Source organism: Pygocentrus nattereri, chromosome 21 (genome assembly GCF_015220715.1).
Source record: "Pygocentrus nattereri isolate fPygNat1 chromosome 21, fPygNat1.pri, whole genome shotgun sequence".
Classification (NCBI taxonomy): domain Eukaryota; kingdom Metazoa; phylum Chordata; class Actinopteri; order Characiformes; family Serrasalmidae; genus Pygocentrus; species Pygocentrus nattereri.
In genome coordinates, this window is record NC_051231.1 from 11,747,452 (window position 1) to 11,768,128 (window position 20,677).

General features: G+C 38.7%; 1 protein-coding gene across 1 annotated transcript in view; it reads right to left on the reverse strand.

Moving 5' to 3' along the window:
• The window catches only part of syn2b (synapsin IIb), a 128,817-nt gene that overhangs the window by 45,126 nt on the left and 63,014 nt on the right, over nucleotides 1-20,677 (reverse strand). Inside the window, exons 2-5 of the mRNA XM_017704771.2 lie at nucleotides 14,642-14,699; nucleotides 7,023-7,114; nucleotides 936-1,092; nucleotides 1-90 (exon numbers count right to left, since the gene is read on the reverse strand). Of these exons, the coding sequence (XP_017560260.1) occupies nucleotides 1-90; nucleotides 936-1,092; nucleotides 7,023-7,114; nucleotides 14,642-14,699 (397 nt within the window). The remainder of the gene's footprint in view (nucleotides 91-935; nucleotides 1,093-7,022; nucleotides 7,115-14,641; nucleotides 14,700-20,677) is intronic.

The window sequence follows — 20,677 nt, forward strand, 5'->3', positions numbered from 1 at the left end:
CATGTCCCTGTAGTTTGGGTAGAACGTTTGCTCAATAAGGGGGAACTTCTCAGGTCCTAGCTTCTTATAGGTGCTTATCAGTTGAGCAAACTGAGGAAACAAAAACACATTTTAGTGGAACATTGGGAACACTGGGAACATTTACAACATACAAAGACAACAGCAGCTTCTTAAATGCCTAATCGAATCAGCCAGTATTACTGAAAGCCAGCAGGACCCAAATAATGATTTACCCTAGGAAGATATTGATGGGAAAAGTCTCTAAAGCAGTCCACTAATCTCAATTAACTGGCTTTTCTCAGATCAATAAATCAGCTGGTCAAAGTGTTGCTACTGGCCAAACCTTCAGCTTTGGCCTTTGACTATCTTTGACTGTCTTGTACCTAATAACTGACAAAAAGAAGTTCTGACATTTTGTCAAAACTGAGTGACTGTATAAAGTTTAGCTCTAATTATAATCTGTGGTGAAACATCTGAAAATAAAAACCCAGATTCTGGTTTTCAAAATAAAAAAGTAGGTTATTTTATAGAAATGGAGTATAATGTTACTGTCAGGACAAAATCTCCATTTAAGTCATGCATTCAATTCCATCAAAAGGTAAGAATGCTTCCCTTCTCCTGTAAAGTCACCAATTTGTCATTTATGAAGACAAAAGAGCAAAAAATTGAGTAATATTGGCAAACTAATTTCAATCACAGTCTACTTTTCAAGTTTGAAGAGGTTTTTTAAGTAGCTGCTAGTAATGTCATAGCTAGTGATAGCTTGCCAGCTTAGTAGTTCTCTAGTTAGCTAAGTAATTATCTCTATAAAACAGGGCTAAAGAGTCACAGGAGGAGGAAACAGCTTTTATAGATTTTTAGTTTGAACATAAAGGGTGGAGAGGTTTTAGAGACTTTTTACATCCTAACAGCATCAGCACAGGGAGGGAACTCACCGCCCATGGCTTGTCACAGAGGTTGTAAATAGACTCCAGTGAATTCACGCTAGGAATTCCAGCATATTGCAATCCAATGATCATATTGCGGAAGTCCTCGTTCTGGGCCATGCTGAACGCATGCTGTCGGACCAACACAAAGTCAGGCTTGAAGGACCTACAGGAAACACAAGAGTATTGTTTAGCATTATATCTCACATGTTTTAGAGAAACCCTGAGAAATCACTTACCTAATTTTATATAAATCGTTTCTGACTTATAGCTCCTTGAAACAAGAGTGAAATTTTGTGGAAAGTGCAGATTCTATCATCATGTGATAACAGGAGCTAACACAACTAATTACGGTAAATATCATCTACCCCCAAATAAGATATGGCTAATAAATTCTGACATGGCTGATAAACTCATGCTAACTTCCAGCTCAAATTGATTGATAACTTAATTACACTGCCACTTTAAATTTACCGATATATTAAATACCCTGCCACCTTAAATTCAATGTCAACTTATATTTACTGCTTAATTTATTAAAATGTACTAATTAACAGAACCCAAAAATTACTAAGAATGATGGAAATCTATACTAGACACATTATGTAAGACTTCATGAGTTTTTCTTTAAAATTTTTGAAAATTGAGAACTGAGAATCATATTTGACAAACATTATTGCTAACCGGTAATCACGTCAGGCAGTATCTTCTTCTCATCACTGTTCTAATGTTTTATATTGGTCAGGCCGTAATGTAACTGTAAATGTAATTCATTATGTAACTATGGTTGCAATTATGTAATTACATTTAAACACAGCGAAACCAGTGCAGAAACAGTAAACCTCAGAGGGTTGATGTTTGTGCAAACCTTTAGAGCAATGGATTCCAAATGATTCAAGTGTCATACATTCATAATTCTCATCACAGGATCTGAACAGTCATGAATATTATTGTAGACTTACATATTTATAGCGCATGCTAATAAAAGTGTCTAGAGTCCACTGCATCTCCACTTTTAAACAGGGCTACATATATGTCCTAAATGTGGCATACACCGCTGGTATAGTGGCTCTAATAAGGCGCCTCCAAAAACTCTGACATTTAAAGTTCTGCAGGCCGTCTGCTGCACCTCAAGGCTTTTATTTTTTCAGCGTATTGTCGAGGAGGATTTCACATAATAGGCAAATTTTCTCCATATAAGACGCAAGACTGATTCAGAAGAAAAGACGAGAGGGAGAAAAGAGGGACATGGAGTCGGAGAGAGAGAAAAGGGGCAAATGAAAAGGCAGTGAGAGTGAGAGAGAGCGAGAGAGAGATTAAGTGAGTGTCAGAGAGAGCAGAGAGAAAGTGAGTGAGAAAAGAAAGAAAGAAAGAGCGAGGGAAGTCTTCTCAGGTCAGTGAGAGAGTGATGGTGATATGAGATGGCTCCTGTTGGTTCTTCTTTTGTGCGAGTGGATGAGTGAGAGTAAACACTAGCCCCAGTTTGATTAACACCAAGTCTCTGCGCGCGCAGAATTTCAATGAAGCTTAATAGGAAGCCTAAGAGAGGAGAACACTACGACGACTGTGCGTTTATTTTTGTATGTGTGCATGCAGTGCGAGTTCCTGAGCGTCCGACAATAACAGAATGTGTTTATATTATGGCTGTTAAACTATCAAAAATATTTAATAGTGATTAATTGCTTTGCATTATTTTGTGCCATCAACCGTATTTGTCTAAATTGCTTAACTTCGACTTTCAGTTTCAAAAAAACGATTAAAAGCTAAAGAGAAAACGTGACTCCTAACAACCACCTGGAAGACCTGGTAGACACCAAAACTGTCCCCATCAGATAAACAGCACTTAAAGCTTTCATCTTTGAGAGAGAGGAGAAAAATCAAGCTGCTTCAGATCTGAAAACATCCACAGGTGTTTCTGTCCATCCTTCCACTGTGAGAAGACTCAGCGCTATGGGTCTGAAAGGATGTGTAGCTGTCAAGAAGCCTCACTGAGAAAATGAGACAAACACATCACACAAAGAAGCTGAAGAATGGACTGACTGCTCCAGAGTCCAGACCTCAACATCACCGAATGTGTTTGATTACTTCAGAAAATGATAAACAAGCTTTTAAGCCTGAACTTGGAAAGTTTGGAAAAATATCCCTGCAAAAGTTTTTGAAAAGAAATGAAAAGAATGCATACTTGATATTATATGTAGTTGTTGATTCTCTGTAATTTTCTGTTATATATATATATATATTGCTTTTGCAACTTTGTACAATAAAAAAGACTTTTAGTCTTTAAGTGTTATTTACTAAATAACCCTTAAAGAACCATCTTTCAGATTCTTTTAAGCCCTTTCAAACATTCCAGGTTTATTTGATATTATTATTATTATTCAGTAACTACAGGGACCTCAGTGCAAATTAATGGAACTATTCTTAGAATGCAGAAGCATGTAATGAAACTTTTGGTCCATGGCTTGTTAAGGGGTTATGGGCCTTCTGGACTGAAAATTTTGCACAATACAGAATGTAGAATATTAACCCTTTAAACTTAAAGTGACCATATCTGGGTCCACATTTCAACTCAGTTAACCCCTAACCAGTTAATCCCAGGCTTTTTACACACTAAGGCTTATTCCTCAGTAATTACAGTACGAACTGGCTAAGCTGTTCTTAAGTTATAGAAGTGTAAGGGGTTAATGAATAATACAACTTAACATTGATAGCTTTATAATGAGTCTGACCCAGCACTTCCATTCATAGTCCTTGGTGCTCCGACACCCAGGAGGCACGACAAAAGAAGTGTGAGATTCTGCACACACCTGCACACACACATGGACACGTGTACGTCCATGTGGCACACATTGTGGGAAAATCCTCCCTTACATATTTGCGTAACATACCGTGTGAAAGCTTTGGCCTGTTTTTTTGGATCCTGTCAGACCACTTTCTCAGAGATGAAGGTGGGGAGGGCTGGGTGACTTAGCACAATTTTAAAAGTATTGGAGCAAAAATATTTTTATGCAAGCAACTTACACATCTGCTCCAAATGAAAATGTAAACTTTCCAGCTTTTGCCGTTTATGAAGAATTTACCTCAGAGGTGGGACTGGCTGTAAAAGATTGAGGGGCTAGTTTGGTAAACTGATACAAAACACAATTACTTTAATACAGCTCTATTGTGTGTGCACCAGACAAGCTCTCCAACATAAATATTTAACCCCTTTACCAAGCCATACTTTCTATAACCTAAGAATAGAAGAAGTTAATGAACAATAAGCCTTACTATGTAATAAGCCTTGAACGCTAAGGAGTTTAAAAATATAGTATATGCATCAAGATCAGTGTCACTGACTTACTGCTGTTAAAAGAGACACTGCTTTCACACAAGTAGTGGTGCTTTATCAACCAGCTGCTGTCGGCCACAGCCACATAGTACATGAACCGAGTTTTTCTCTGAAAGCTAGGTTACTGATTCAACTCAAATCTCTTCTCTGCTCATGCACACATATACACACCCCCATGGGTTCCTAGCCCTGTTAAAGCAGACTTATTATGCTCATTTTCAATGGTCATACTTTTTTTGAAGTCTAGAATAGATTTATAGCAATGTACCAAAAACGCATTATTTTATAACGCTCTGTTAGAGCTCCTGTGTCTTTAAGCCCCGCCTCCCGATGAGCCCAGTGTTTTCTTATTGGTCAGCTCACCTACTTTCCTCTGACTTTTTCAATTTTTGAAAAATTGGTTCCCTTTAACAGGCTTCTTTCAAACTTCATGTTCAGATCACATGGCTATCAAAGCCTGGCAGATCTGCTATGGTTTAAGCTGATTTTGGGTTGCTGCACTTTTCATGCTCACGTGTACAAGTATGTTCCAGAACAGTGCATGATCTTTTCCCAGAGGGCCGAGGGAGAGAACATTACTTTGTCCTTGCATATATGGACAACCACAAGGTCGAACTGGTGATTGCTAATGGTTGAAGTGGCTACTCATGAGTCTTGAAATGGTCATTAGGGCTCTATTTTTACCTGCGGTAAATGTGCCTGCACAGCATCTCATATAAGACAGATGGGTCTGACTCCTTCAGAATACATAATGCGCAATATGATTCAGCTTATTTTTATTTCTCATTACTGCCATCCTACAAAACATGAGCAACACTTTAATTTAAGAGCTCACTTTAGACACTGTAGGTTCCCACCTTGTTTTATATGAACAAGTTAATTGTGACAGACCGAATGGCTAGTCATAACTGTCTCTAAAAAGTCTAATAAGTTGATGCACAATTAATTGAACCCAGCTCTGTTTGGTTTGAACCAGACAAGCTCTGCAAGCTAAATACATTAAATTACAGTACATGCATCTAGACAAATATCATTAGTCTAAAGAGGCTGCAGCCACCACAGCAAATGTATTTTTAACCACATACTTTATTTACATGACACCTAAACCATGTTTTTGTAATGAATCTCCAAAAAAGTTCCAAAAAATTAACAACTTTAATTTGTTATGGGTGGATATGGAGTTCAGTCATGGTTTATTTAGGTAGGCTTAGTTGTAACACTGTGTTAAACTAACCCCCTCATGTGGAGCCTGGCTAGCTCTCCCTGGGAGCTGTTTATATGCTCCAAAATGCTGCTATATTACAGCCACCAAGAGGAGATTAGAATAATATACGAGTTATTTCTTATACATTAGGGGTATCACAGATCTAGTTGACTTTACTGCTTTATGACTGCTTTGTTCTTTTTCAAACAGCATTTTTAAAAATCCCAGACACTGCAGACACGACCTCCACTGTCCCCTCTTGTTACCTTTGTGTGTTAATGTTGATAAAATATTACAGTGATGGTGGTGAATAATGAGGTGACAGAGCTGAATGTGTGTCTGTTTATTAGGAGTAGTAGTGTTGGCGCACTCGACTAAAGTGTTTGGGAAACTGAAACTGAAACTGGAGAGCAGATGCTCTGATAAACAGCATGAAGCGCTAACACAGTATTCTTAACTCAAAGTTTATTGTGCTTTAGTTTTGTTTGACCTTTTTAAATCAGTAATGGTTGCTAATATTAGCTGTCTGGCTAAATAACTTGATTACATTGATTACTCGTTTACATTTCAGCTGTGCGTGTATGGTCGGTTACTAGGTAACAGACATGACAGTTGATTGTTTACTTTGATCAAGTAAGTTAAGATTTCTTAACTTGAGATAAGAAATAAGATGCTGTTAGATAACATTCCCAAATTAAGATGATATTTGCTTCTCTAATACAAATTTGTAAAAAATCTAAGTCAGATTTCATCGTAAAACAAAAAAGTTTGGAAGTTTCTGTAATACGGCCCTGTATCTCTGACAACGCGATCCAGGGCTTGTTGGAAAGGGCACGTCACACACTACTAACCTCTGGAGCTTGACTAAGGTCTAACATTTCTCTGCGGATCCACAGTGCTTCAAAGATCAGATATTGAATGTCATTATCTCTGGTTTTCCTTAAGACTACAATAAAAATTCACGTGTGATTGGAGAGGGCACATAACGTCCTGTAATCCTTATTGAGTTTCAGCACTCTAAACTTCTCTGGCTCTCATGACCTCCACAATGGGTGAGTATCAGCAATGCCGCATAGGGTGCGCCTAAGTAGGATATAAGTTTGCGAGACCCCGGGGTCCGCAAAGTCAGACTTTTAAAGTCCCTTGTCGCAGAACATTTCCTTCTCCTGTGATTCACGACATCATCAACGATTAGTCGACACTGACTTGACTTTCATCACATAACTGAAGTTGCGCAACCCGTATCACACACACAACTCGAAAACAGTTATGATGAAAACGAGTCCCTTTTATGATACAAAAATGAATCTTCAAAAGAAATCTTAAATATTTGTCTAACTGCTGTCAAAATGTACAGATGTAACTATGGAAAAGATGTGAACATGGCGAAAAGCATATCCTACTCGAACCTGTTTAACAATCAACAAATATCCATGTTACAATATCTCTGAGTGTTTTGCGGATCAAAAATTGTACAAGTACCACAGTTTGAGAACCACTGACCTAAATTAAGTTTAAGAAAATGTTCCTGTGCTGTAATCTTGGCTTCAGTGTAACTTACCGGACGACTTTGGTCCCATTCCTGATCACCTGCATGTCCACACTGCATGTTCCATTGGCGTGTGACACGAGGTTGATTTCAGAGAATTCAGCCTGAAATATGGTAAACATAGACAATTAGTACATTCAGTGCTTCAAAGCAAATTACAAGCATATTCTTATGTCATACACCAACTCACAACCCAACACAGGCCCAGAAACTGACCAGTCATGAGCAGGAGAGATTGGCAATCTTTAATTGTATACATTTATCATGGACCTATAAGGTCAAGCAAAAACTGGACCTCATTAAGCGGACAGAGTGGCAATACAAATCTTAACAGTGGTGGTGACAGGAACCAGGGGTCAGGATGTCAACAACACAAATGTAGCCATTTTATTTATTCTCCAAAAACACAAATGAACCTACATGTGTCTTCTGAGAGTTTATGTGGACAATTAATGTTGACAAAATACTAAAAAACTCTTTAAAAAAAAAAAGAATTTTCTTTGACAATTATTTTGCCACAGCACCCTGCATGCATCTCTTCTTTTACCAGTGAGTTTTGAGATGTAGTTTTTGAGGTGGACGTCTGCATCCTATCACCACCACTGAGAACAATTCTGACTTTGTAGATTTATTTGGAACAGAGCATTTCACACCAAACCACTCTGAATGACTTTGTTTACATCTTAGCCATTTAATTATGTAGAACCTTTGAGAAATCAGTGAAATTCCTCTGTAAGAATGGCTCTCCATGTAATAGGAAAGTAGGCCTTAAGATATAGCAAGCCTGGGAATTTAAGGGGTTAAAGACAAAGACACTGTCCACCACTCACGCACTCATCATATCATTTCAATCTCAGTCATTTTCATCACATGCACAGACTGGTCACACCACAGGACCATCCACAGCTACATTTATGAGCGTGTTATTACTCACAGCCTACAGCATATAATTCCACCAACCACATGTTTAATATATCAGCTTTTCCTATAAAAGTTTGCAAAACATGGTGACTCTGGTTTAGTCACTTTTAATAGAAGCTTGGGGTGTGTTTCTATGGGAGTGAGCAGTGGTCTGACTCTTCTTTCAGCATGTTTCATTAGCCCATGCGGTTTTCCAGCACTCCGCTGAGGAAGGTTCAGTGAGGCGCAGACATATAATTTGTGCTGTAACTGAGCATGTCTGTCCCGTTTGTGTGTTTTGAGATAATTATGATGTCTCAGGCGGTCGATAGTGGCAGCGGATGCTCGATCATTGTGGGGTGGTCTTGCCTGGGGGAAGGGGGGGCGACATCTGCGTAACCGGTCATTTACTTTAACCACACAACTTCATAATTACAACCAATGACATGGGAAGCGATTTAGACAGTTGTTTTAGTCCAGGCACAGGCCATGATACACTATATGGACAAAAATATTGGGACACCTACAAAATACACCCATTGCATATTTTATGACATCTCTTTCTAAATCCATAGGCATTAATATGGAGTTGGTCCTCCAGTGCAGCTAGAACAGCTTCAACTCTTCTGGGAAGCTTTCTACAAGATGTTGGAGTGTTGGAGATCAGGCACTGATGTTGGATGAGAGGGCCTGGCTCACAATTTCTGTTCTAGTTCATCCCAAAGGTGTTTGAAGGGGTTGAGGTCAGGGCGCTACGAGGGCCAGTCAAGTTCTTTCCCACCAAACTCACCCAGCCATGACTTCATGGAGCTTGCTTTGTGCACTTGAACACAGACATGCTGGAACTGAAAAGGGTCTCCCCAAACTGTCACCACAAAGTTGGAAGCACAGAATTGTCCAAAATGTCTTGGTCTACTGAAGCATCAAGATTTCCCTTCACTGGAACTAAGAGGTTGAGCCCAACTGCTGAAAAACAACCCCATAGCATTATCCCTCCTCCACCAAACTTTACAGTTGGCACAATACAACCATGCAGGTGACGTTCTCCTGGCATTGGCCAAACCCAGACTCATCCATCAGACTGCCAGGTAGAGAAGTGTGATTCATCATTTCACACAATACATTTCCAGTGTTCCAGATTCCAGTGGTGGGTGCTTTACACCCGCACTCCCATAACACCCTGTGACAGTCCCATGTTTAAAGTCACTGAGCTCATCAGGATGACCCACTTCACTGCCAGTGTTCGTATAGTGAAATTGCACGGATATGTGCTTGATTATATCCACCTGTTAGCAATGGGTATAACAAACACCTGAACTCAATAATTAGGAGTTGTGTCCCAATACTTTTGTCTATATAGTCTACACTTGGTAGCTTTGAATAATAAGCTGGAAGAAAAGACACGTTCACAATACACGATACAGGATATGTGTCATGATTTTTAGTTTTTTGAAGCTTGAGTGAACAAAATGCACCAACAGAACATTATTATCGTACTAATGTATTTTTTAAAAATACCTGTTTTAAAATCATACATTTTTTTAAACATCATAATGGCCTGCTAACCATTCAGCTACTTGTTACAATGCAGTTCATAAAGTTAATATCCACCTTATTCCTGCACCCCATGATGGTTTGAGTGACTTATGGACAACAGCTCTTCTGTCCATGGCATAAACAGTCAATGCATTAAATGCTAATAACATCCTAATATGATAGAAATGTGTGAATAACTACAAATATGAAACATCTTCATTGTTGGGGCCCATGAATGCGGTAATCGCTCTATCTACAGAAACATGAACGTGCTTAAAAGAAAAGCTTTAGTGAGAGGAGCCCATTTATAGCCTACACCGATTACTCAAACGAATAAAGTCACTTCTTTTCAACTTTTTCATTGTGTTTACACAGAGTGTCGGGAACAAGCGGAAGACTAAAAAGTAATGGCATTACATAACAATGTCTAAGGTAAATGTATAGTCTCACTTTTTTTTCATTTTAGATGGCTACAGTAATGGACCTCCTATGTTATGGTCCATGGTATGTTACCGTTAAGCTAGCAGGGTTACTGTATTGGGTTTTGGGGTCAGCTCGGGTTTAAATACAGACGTTTAAAGCTTAGAACAGGCATGCAAGTAACATTCTTTAGTTTGTTCTTTAGTCTGCCTTTTCTAGTTCTAGTTAGTTGCCTAGTTTTTCAGTCACTCCTATGAAGACTGAGTGTTAGCTTGTTAGCTGATTAGCTATCTGCAATTTCAAGATATTTGGGACACATTACTATTGTAGAGTCAAAGAAAGTGTGCTTACTTTTTAAAAAATGTCTCTAAACCGTTCTGGGACAGCATGCAGTGTGCAGCTGTCCCTACAGCTGAATGAAGCTGATGAAGCAAAAACAGGAAATGTTACAAGCAGAAATCTGTTACGGAAATGTAGCATTTCAAAGGAAATATGAATGTAGCTTCATAATCAATTATTGTTGAAATCCATGCCCATAAATGCAGCCAGATGAAGAATTGCCAGTTGAACATCACTGGTTGTTGCTAACAGGCTCTTTTTAACTGGCTTACACTTACTGAATGTATTCTGCCCTTACTAGCTTAGGCTGATCATCTAAGTGGCTAAGTGGCTAACAAGCTAAGGCACCAATAATAAAAGACAGACTTCGAGTTCAAGCCTCCACAGAAGCGTTTACTGAAAAACTAAGACATACAAAGTGAAGAATATGTCACTTGCATGCCTATTACGAGCTTTAAATGCCATTTCCTCTGACCACACAACTTCATATGCTATGAGAAATCAAAGTCCAATATAGCTCCAAGCTAGCGGGGTTAGTTTGGCTCCATATTTGATTTTAATGTCAGCTCAAAATTTTTTGTCACTTTTTTTTTAAACCATCAATATGATGGTGTATTTAAGGTATAGCTTATCATATGCAGATATCATAGCACCGGTTTAAAAAAAAAAAAGCAAACAAAATGGAAAAGTTGAAATGAAATGACTTTATTAGCGTCAATAATTCTTAGCTAATAGAATCCTCTATTTAAAGCATTCCTCTCAGCTTCTGGTTTCTGTTGAAAGATTGATTCAAATTTTGACACACAAGCATCCCAACAATAAAGGTTATTTACATTTTCATTCATTCCCACATTTCTATGTTAGGATGTTATTAGCATTTAAAATAACCCCGGCTTAAGCTTCTATCAATAAGTCACTCAAAGCATCATGGGGCAAGAACAAAGTGAATGATTACAGTAATTGATCAATTGGATTAAATGCCACAATATTCTTGGAAAATCATACTGTGATGGAATTTATCACAATAATGATAACATGTCTTTGTATGGCTCAACTATAACTGATTTGAGTGCCGGTAGATCCAGTGGGTTCCAGTAAAAAGCTATACTTGGAAAATGCATGCAACACAGTCATCTGTGACTGTATTCTAACCACCACAAAACTGTGCCATCTGAATCTTCTAGAATCTTCTTATGCTTTGATCTGTATTCATATTATTAAACGTGACTCAGCATGAAAGTTTCACTTTACATCAGAAATCCCTCGTGTCGCTCCCTAAATGAATAATGCCACGAAAGGATGTAAATGATGGCTCAGTTCCAGTCAACATCAGTGAGATCAGCAGACTGAACACATGACAAAGATATGATACTTACCACTAGGTTTGACAGCGGTGATATTCTGCACCGCACTGACTGTCAAAGTGATGGTTTGGCAAGAAATCAAATGTGGTGCTTTTTTTTTTAACTGGGCCCATGGGGGAGCTCTCTAAACTCTACATCATCACACTGCCCATATATGTATATTATATTAAGTACACTATGCTGTTTGTGTAGTTGTAAATTCTAGAAACACCAGAAATACCAAAAACAATAGAAATTTCCTAAGAATTAAACAGGCAGGTTTTTGTTACTGTGCCTTTAAGACCGACACATATAATAGATTTCTGTTCTCACTGGCTGTCCTATATTGCATCTCTTTATGAAAGCTGTACATTCTGACGGGATTAGTTTTATATGAGGAGATGGGTAATGTAATTATCACCAGCGTTTCCATTGATTTCAGTCCCATGACAGTCATTTTTACAGACTTTGCCTTTTACCTTGTATAAAATGAGCCATAAAAAACAGGCTCTTTTTATCCTGTGTGAATTGACATGTAAGAAAAACATATTTTGTGGAAAGGGAGTCTTGTTTAACTAAGTATGGAGACACTTGGAGAAGCGTTTGCTTGTGTTCTCTGATGAAGCTGAAGTTGGCTTCGTGTTTGCCAGCTTCTTATTCGAATTTTCCAGTTCCACCTTAAATAGTGCGCTAGTTATTATTACAAAACTTGAGGCGCCAGAGTGTAGCTGCTGCACCATTTAAGGTGGAACAAGAAAATTCAAACAAGAAACGGATGAATACGAAGCCCCATTGTACCCAAACTAATGGTGATGCTAAGGCCCAATCCCATTTCTTCTTTTTACCCCTACCCCTTGTTTTCGAGTGTCACCTTAACCCCTTGGAACAGGGCGTTACAAAGGGTAGTGGTTGAAATCTTGCCTTATGAAATGGGACAACCCTCCAAAAAAAAAAAAAAAAAAATTAAAAAGCATTGCTTCATTAACAGCTACTTGTGTTGCTCTGTAGACTTCAGTGATAGCAGAGAAGGGAAAAGTTCAGCAACCTCGCCGATGGGCTTCAGTTACATTTAGGGTAACATATGCTTTCAAAGAGGGGGTATAACACAATTATTTACTATCTACCACCACTAATTCGTTGGTGATAAGAAGCTGAACTCAACTACTCTTGTTCAAATTTTGGCATTCCACCTTAATTGGTGCAGCAGTTACATTGCTTCAGGCATCAATATTGCTGAACTATTTATGGTGGAACAGGAAAATTAGCTAGCTACTGAAACATTAGTATACTTTTAGTGATTTTTTACACTTCTTACGAAGAACAAGACCATAATACACTGAAACGACATTAAACTAAAATAATACAATGATTATCGTCATTTTTAACAGAGAAAATAGTAACATTTGTGTGTTTCTTTGGTCGCACAGCCATTTTGCTTGATTTTTCTTCTTTTTCCTCATAAACTTAAACATAACTCTGGAGCGTGTCTCTGAAAAACCTCAGTTTGGAGGGCCATGCAGCCCTAACACCTCGCCCTACCCCTCTATCTCAACACTAATTGGGACACCCTAACTCTAGACGTGACCACACAAAACAGAGGGCTAAGGGCCAAGTGGTACGGGCAAGGGGTGAAATGGGATTGGGCCAAAGTATGCACTGCATTCACACAGAAAGGCAAATGGATAATGTAAACATATTAATGGCTAAACTAAATGTTTTAACATATTTTCTGCTCTTGGTGAAGGCGGCACATAAATCGAGTAGCCACTCCATCTCTGTCATTTAGACCAATATTTCTTATCCCGTGCAAATCGCTCATAAACGTTAACAGAAGTCCTGAGGTCATGTAATGGATGTAACTTTTTTACAATGTTTATATACTAGATCATTTTTTTATTTCAAAAAGTAATGAAACTTTGTTTTATCCATGATAGTGACCCTTTATATAATCTCCAACAGCGTTGCTTATGTGGTTTCTGATACCGGATGACACACTGTTATATGTAATCTTTCTAATTTTGTCTGTGTCTATATTTGGGTGAAGGGCCGAACTGTGCAGTATAATATTTTGATTTGTTGATGAGCTAACGCTTTAAGGCTTTGTAGCAGAGCAGATGAAACATGCAATTCTGTGTAAGAACATCACTCTGATTTTAGAGGAGCTGTGGGTTAGAGCTGCCCTATATGACTGTGCACCTCAGAGGGAACTTAACACACTCTGTAGACATCGGAGCCTGCACTAGTGCACACACAGAAACCTGTGAGTCATCACCTCGATGAGCACGCAGACTGGTGTTAAACAGACCCATGAGGGTTCTGCGGTTCTCGCAGGTCAAATTGCACATCACTACAGTAGGGAGAGAATGAAATTTGCCACGGCAGTTATTAGAATTCAGTGCATGTCGCCCACTTGATAATTCACAAAGGCAATCTCTGCGCTGCTTATTAACTCGATTTGACTTTTTCATTTTGCTGCTGCAGCAAAATTTAGTGTCACACAGAAACTGGAGTGGCAAAAGCTTCAAGCGAGCCCATTACTGTATCTGCTAGTAATAGAGCTAAAGTCAAACATGAGATTCCTGATTCTCAGCCCAAATAAAGACCTGCTAACGAGCACCATCTTGTTTAGCTGTTCAGTCCTGACTGTCAATTCTGAAAGCTAGCAGAAATGCAGCTCAGTAAAGCCTCCTGCTTTTGTCAAACGCTAAGGGAGGCTCTGAAGCAAGTCCAAAAAGAATGGTTCAGTATGGAATTTTTGTGCAAAACCGTAGTTTGTAAATGCTTTTTTTTCTTTTTTTATAAAAATGCACTCATTTTTAAGAACATAGAATATTTCAAAACTGCCTCTGAATTCCAGTTATAGGGCTTGCTAATTGGCTCACAGTAGTCAAAAGCAGCAATGCTAACCAATCAACTGTCAGCAGCAGTACTGCCAACCAATCAGCACTCAATAGCAGCAACGCTTGTCAATCAGCACTCAGAACCCAAAAAGCTCTATTCACCCCCATTCATTTAAGACTTCTCGTATCATATAATGTGAGAAATAAGAAGTGGCCAGGATCCCCTTCAACTGGCTCTGGTTAAACAACGCACCTGCTCCACTCGAATGTCGTATTCTCCTTGGACCTTCTTGCCACGGAACAGCTTGGCCCTGGCAAGAAAAAGACAAACCATCATGTTAAAAGTGATGCCTCAGTCCCGACTGCGCTGTTAGAAATAAAGCTGTTGTGCAGGTACATTTTTCGTCCATCAAAATATAAACAATGTAAATGTTCCCTCAAAGGTACAACAGTGGTTTTAAGGTCCAATTGCTTACCTTAAATAAGTTTTTCATAACCGAATGTTTTAAAACAAAACAATAAAATAAAAAATCTGTAGACAAAACAGAGTGTGTGGAGTCAATACAGCTTAGAAAATATCATTTCAATGTATTATGGTACAATTATGTTCCCTGACTAAAGGTGCTGAGATGTACCACCCCAGTGACAAGAGGGGTGCTGCCCCAGTGGTAGTTTCATACCTTTCTGAGAGTGTACATGCTTGTTCTAACCAAAAAATAAATAAATAAAAGCTTATAATCTATGCATAGATCACACTACTGAACTCATTCAAAGCTTTTTACTGCTTTGGAGACAAAGTACCCTTTAAACATGCAGAGGGATATTTGAGTGTTCATGGTTCCATATAGAACCATTTTCTTTACTAAAAAATCATTGAAGAACCATCATTTTAACGGTGTATCACAAACTGCAGCAATTAAATGCATTAAACCAGTATTAGTATTTGAACTGCTGCTGAATCATATCCTGCTGAGCTGAAATTGCAGTGCTTGTTGCTGTGTGTGTCTCTCTGCCTTTGTATCATTTTTGCAACCAAAATCAGATGCGATGCAGGGGGAATATGAGTCGACTTGGCCTGCCGAGGGAACACAGCGAGGCATTATCAGTTAAGAAAAAACAAGGACGAGTAATAACAACAGAAAAACAAAGGATTAGAGAGGGCAACAAGGAAAACTTACATAAGATTACACTACATCCTGCTAGCAGTGCTGCTAAAATCAGCCTGTATTACACCACAAGCATGGGGGAGATTCATGTCACGCTCTTTAGAGCCTGGAGACGTGTTGATAATCGGTGTGCTGCCTGTAAACAAGCACCCTTTGAGACGTGAATGGACATTTGCAGCTGTCTAATAACAGGTGCAAGGCCAAGGCCAACGTCTGGATGTGCAATGCTGCCATCTGATGGAAACCTGTTGAAACGTCTCCATGAGTAAAGGACCTGCCATAAGGGGGCCTGTAACTACTCCCATAGGCCTTAAAAAGACATACATTAAAAAGATTCAGGCTATTTAAATTAATCAGACTCCATTCTGGGAAGAAAACACTGAAATACAAACACAGAGTAAAGCTATATAATTTAACAATGTATTACTTTCCACTGGGGTGGACGATATGGCAATAGGATCATATATATGTGAGTGTGTGTGTGTGTGTGTGTGTGTGTGTATGTATATAGAAGTACAAGATGTTCAGCGCTCATAGACATGGCCAAGGTAAGGAAGGCTGAAACCCAACCACCACTGAACAAGACACATAAGCTGAAGTGTCTAGACTGGTCCAAGAAGAATCTGAAGACAGATTTTTCAAAGGTTTTATGGACTGATTAAATGAGAGTGACTCTTGACGGACCAGATGGACGGGCCTGTGACTGGATCAGTAACGGGCACAGAGCTCCACTTCGAGTCAGACGCCAGCAAGGTGGAGGTGGGGTACTGGTATGGGCTTGTATTATTAAAGATGAGCTGGTTGAACCTTTTTGAGTTGAAGATAGGCTCAAAATCAACTCCCAAGCCTACTGCCAGGAAGAATTTGCATCTTTCAAAAAGGACAATGATTTTTATGCAGGACAATGCTCCATCACATGCATCCAAGTACTCCTCTGCATGGCAACCAGTAAAGGCATTAAAGATGAAAAACCTTAAAGATGAAAAAAAAAAGAACTTGTGGGCAATTCCTAAACGGGAGATTTATAGTGAAGGAAAACAGTACACCTCTCTGAACAGGGTCTGGGAGGCTGTGGTTGTTGCTGCACAAAAAGTTGATCGTCAACAGATCAAGAAACTGACAGACTCTATGAATGGAAGGCTTATCACTGTTATTGAAAAGAAGGGTGGCTGTATTGGTCACTAATTTTTTTTATTTCTCAGAAATGTTCATTGGAAAGCTTTGAGTTGTTTGTTTATAATTCTCGCTTGAACAGATAAAAATAAAAAAGTGAGATGGGAAAATGTGCGTTTTCCATTTAGCTGCGGAATAATTGTGCACCATTATAGTTGCCCAATGAATGTGCACATATAGATATTCTCCTAAGAAAGCCAAAACTTCACTTTTACTTTCTTAAACATTCATGTTTGAGGTTTATTAACATTTTGGATTACCGAGACCACTGTAGTTGGTCATTAATAAAAATAATCCTCAAAAATAAGACTTGCCTAATAATTGTGCACAGTGTATTTATAACATACATTTAAATTGTATGAAAATAGCCAAAGTACTGTCTATTGAACTTTACCGTTTGTAAATAAAGCCTTTTATATTGCAATATATTGTGTGTGTCTCACTGCATACGTACAAATCAGAAGTTAATACTGTTAAAATATATGTAATACATATTGGTCATTTTCATATATTACAAAAACATTTGAAAAATACATTTGGAATATATTTTAGGAAATATATGGAACAAAAAAATTAACATCAAATATTGTGTTTTAGATGCTGGCGTGAATTCATACTGGTCTGTGCTGTTCCATTTATCTGGGAATTTCAGGAGTCATACAACGCTAAGTGCTAACATTAGCTAGGTACATGAAGCTATGCTAACTAATATCAAAGAGAAAGAAGAAACTGACGGTTTATCCAGGAGTTGAAACTGCCTGCCAGTTTAGCCACACTGTGGTATAGAAGAGGAAACAGTGAGGATGAGGAAGAAATGAAAAGATAAACAGTGTTAGCTCAAGCATTAGCATATCCCACGGGCACTGCATAGAACAGCATTGAGAAAAGAGAATTATGAAAACCTTGTGCTAGAAATGAGTGTCTGTGACCGTCTTGGGTCTTACTGTGCACATATTTGCTCTTGAACAGGTGATTGAACTGATACTGTCTAATATAATTTTACAAAAACACCTTATCGTACACTGGAAAAGCTATTTCAAGCTATTCCTACCCTCAAGCACACTAATTAGACTGAAACTCTAATCATGGCTTAAGAAATGTAACAGTCATTAATCCATATAATGTTTTCACTTGCAGACTAAGCTTCAGTGCTAGAACTGCCTCGATATGCATATTTCATATGCAGCTTAAGCAAGATGTTCAGTGTACAGCACTAAGGTGGCGCAACAATTAGCCAGATTTCATTCTTGGCTGCACAAAGGCAAAAGGCACCTGTGACTTGAACAGACTAATTAAATTAAGCCCGCTGGCAGTATTTACACCATCCTCTTTTCCAGAATTTCTCATTTCTTAGGTTGGCGGTTCGGATGGTAGAAAACCAAGTTACAAACGGTTATTAAGATACAGTGGCGAATGAATTCCATGCTGGTCTAAGCTAGTTTATGTTGGTCTGGTGCTGGTTTAACTGGCATCATACCAGCATCCAGAACACAGCATATGGTGGACCAGCCAGGCTGCTCCCTGCTCGTTTTTCTATCAGGGAAAGCAAAGCTGGTTTACCCATTCAAACCGTACTAGGCACATTTTAAACTGCATTATGATAAAGTCTGATAATATCTACGGAAGAGGGACACTTGCTAAAAAAAAGGGCATAGACCAGTTTAGCTGGTCACCAGCATATGCGACGTTTTGGATGCTGGTATGTTGGTCAACCAGCATGACCATGCTGGGACGCAAGCTAAATAAACCATATACTCTGTGGAAGTAAGTGTTCTCTATAGACTTGCACTGATTTTAGACCATTTTTAAACATCTTTTTCTTTAAAATGTGCATCAGAATCAAATGTATTTGTTTTTTGCAGCGCACAGCTTGTCATCTTTCATAATATAATGCACTATTTGTTTTATACAATTTCTATCTTTACAATAATGCAAATTTTTGCTAGTGTATGTATAGGAATCTGTATGTATAACTAAAGTGGAATTTCACTTACTTACATGGGACTGAATACTATTTGCGGCAGCATTTGAATGAGACGAACATGTAACACATACTTTCCTTTGTTTTGCAGTTTTTAGTGAATTCTTCTGGTCATGTTTTATGTTCCCTTAGCAATGCCATCTGCAATTAAAAAAAATAAATAAAAAAAAAAAAGACAGATATTTCTCCAGTTTTTACACCATTATTTTAAGTGCCTTGTATGCATGTCACAAGATCACCCCTGTATTAACTCACAGTTAGAGGGCTAAAGTACAGCTTCCACATGGCGGCGGTAGTTTTAACAGTGTTACAACTCGGCATTCCAAAGCAAAAAATTTGTGAAATCCATTTCCTCCCCTATAAATTCAGTTTGACCTTTTATATTTATTTTAATCAATATATATTTATGCATTTATGTTCAAACAGCAAAGAATTAAATATTAACTAAAATATTTGTGCACTCCTGGCGCTGAAAAACTGACACGTTCCTTCATGCTAGAAACAAAGTTTTCATTGCATTTTTTAGCAGAAATGTGTTAGCAGTTTGCACACAAAATACATTTCTCATGCTCAAATGTTTTTATGTTAAATGTTTTCTGCCCGCTCTGCGATGGACTGGCGACCTGTCCAGAGTGTATCCTGCCTTCCGCCCGAAGACTGCTGGGATAGGCTCCAGCACCCCCCCGCGACCCTGACGGAGAAGCGGCTTAGATAATGGATGGATGGATGGATGGATGTTTTCTGCCCCACATTTTTATGTCCATACTTCAGCAAATATCAAATATTCTGATTAATATACTGAAATACTAAGCAAACAGTCGTGCAATGCATTGAGATTGCGTAACACAGATAAAATGTCTTGTTCATGTATTGAGCACCTATATGAGCCCATCAGGGAGTTATATAATCAACCAATCTGCTTCATTAAGGATCAGCCAGCTGTAGAGGAGGATACAGCGGCTAATCTATGTGGACTACAGGCACACAAACAAACCACTTGGCAGACGACAGACAGACAGACAGACAGACTGATACAGACCCCCATCCATCAGTAATAAACTCGGAGTTTGAAGTTGCTGGTCCTTATTACTCAGGATCAATCTCACTGCCTCTACTGCACACACATCGGTCCCCGACAAACAGTCTGACGAAGAAAGTTCAATATCATGCTGCGATGCTGGGCAGCAATAATCTACTCCTGTTTCCAGTGCAGTCAGCACTGATGCTGAAAGGCAACTCTGCTGCCCAGTGAAGCTTTCAGCTCAGACCCTGCTGCCCTCAGCCTGTCTCTCAGCAGCAAAGCAAAGCAAGCACGACAACGTCATGAAAACAACTCACGTTCATTAGGTCTACAGAGGAGACAGGTGTGAGAAACCTGAGGAAAACAATCTCTGACTTGCTGGAAGTAAGAAAGCGCCGCTGTGCTGAGTGACTGCTTTCTTTACAGCGCTGTAGATTCAGCAGAACCGCTGTAATTTACCACACAGTCTAGACTCAGCACTCATACATCCAGCACATTTACAACACATTAGACTGCAAAAAACAGGAGCTTGGCAACATAATCTAGTGTAGTGTAGTGTGCTCTGCTTAGGCCAGGGGTCGGCAACATGCAGCTCCACAGATTAAATTTTAATGTAAAAATAAAACAATCTTCCTTTGCAGTAAAATAAAGCTCTGCTGATCATTCTAACAAATTTTAACAATAAATGGTCTCAAACGCTGGAATTAATGAATAACTGCTACATCATACATTTTGTGGAAAGGTTTCCTTCCAGATATGTGAGAAAAGCGGCTATAAACGAGCTAAAGATTAAAGCAGAGCCAATTATATCATTATATAGCTATACTATATATAGCTTACATTATATTATTAGCCTATACTAGTACTTTAGCACATACTGAGATATATTTACAGCCAAGACAATAAAACGGTACTTCAGTAAAATGGACACAAAGCTCTAAAGGTGGT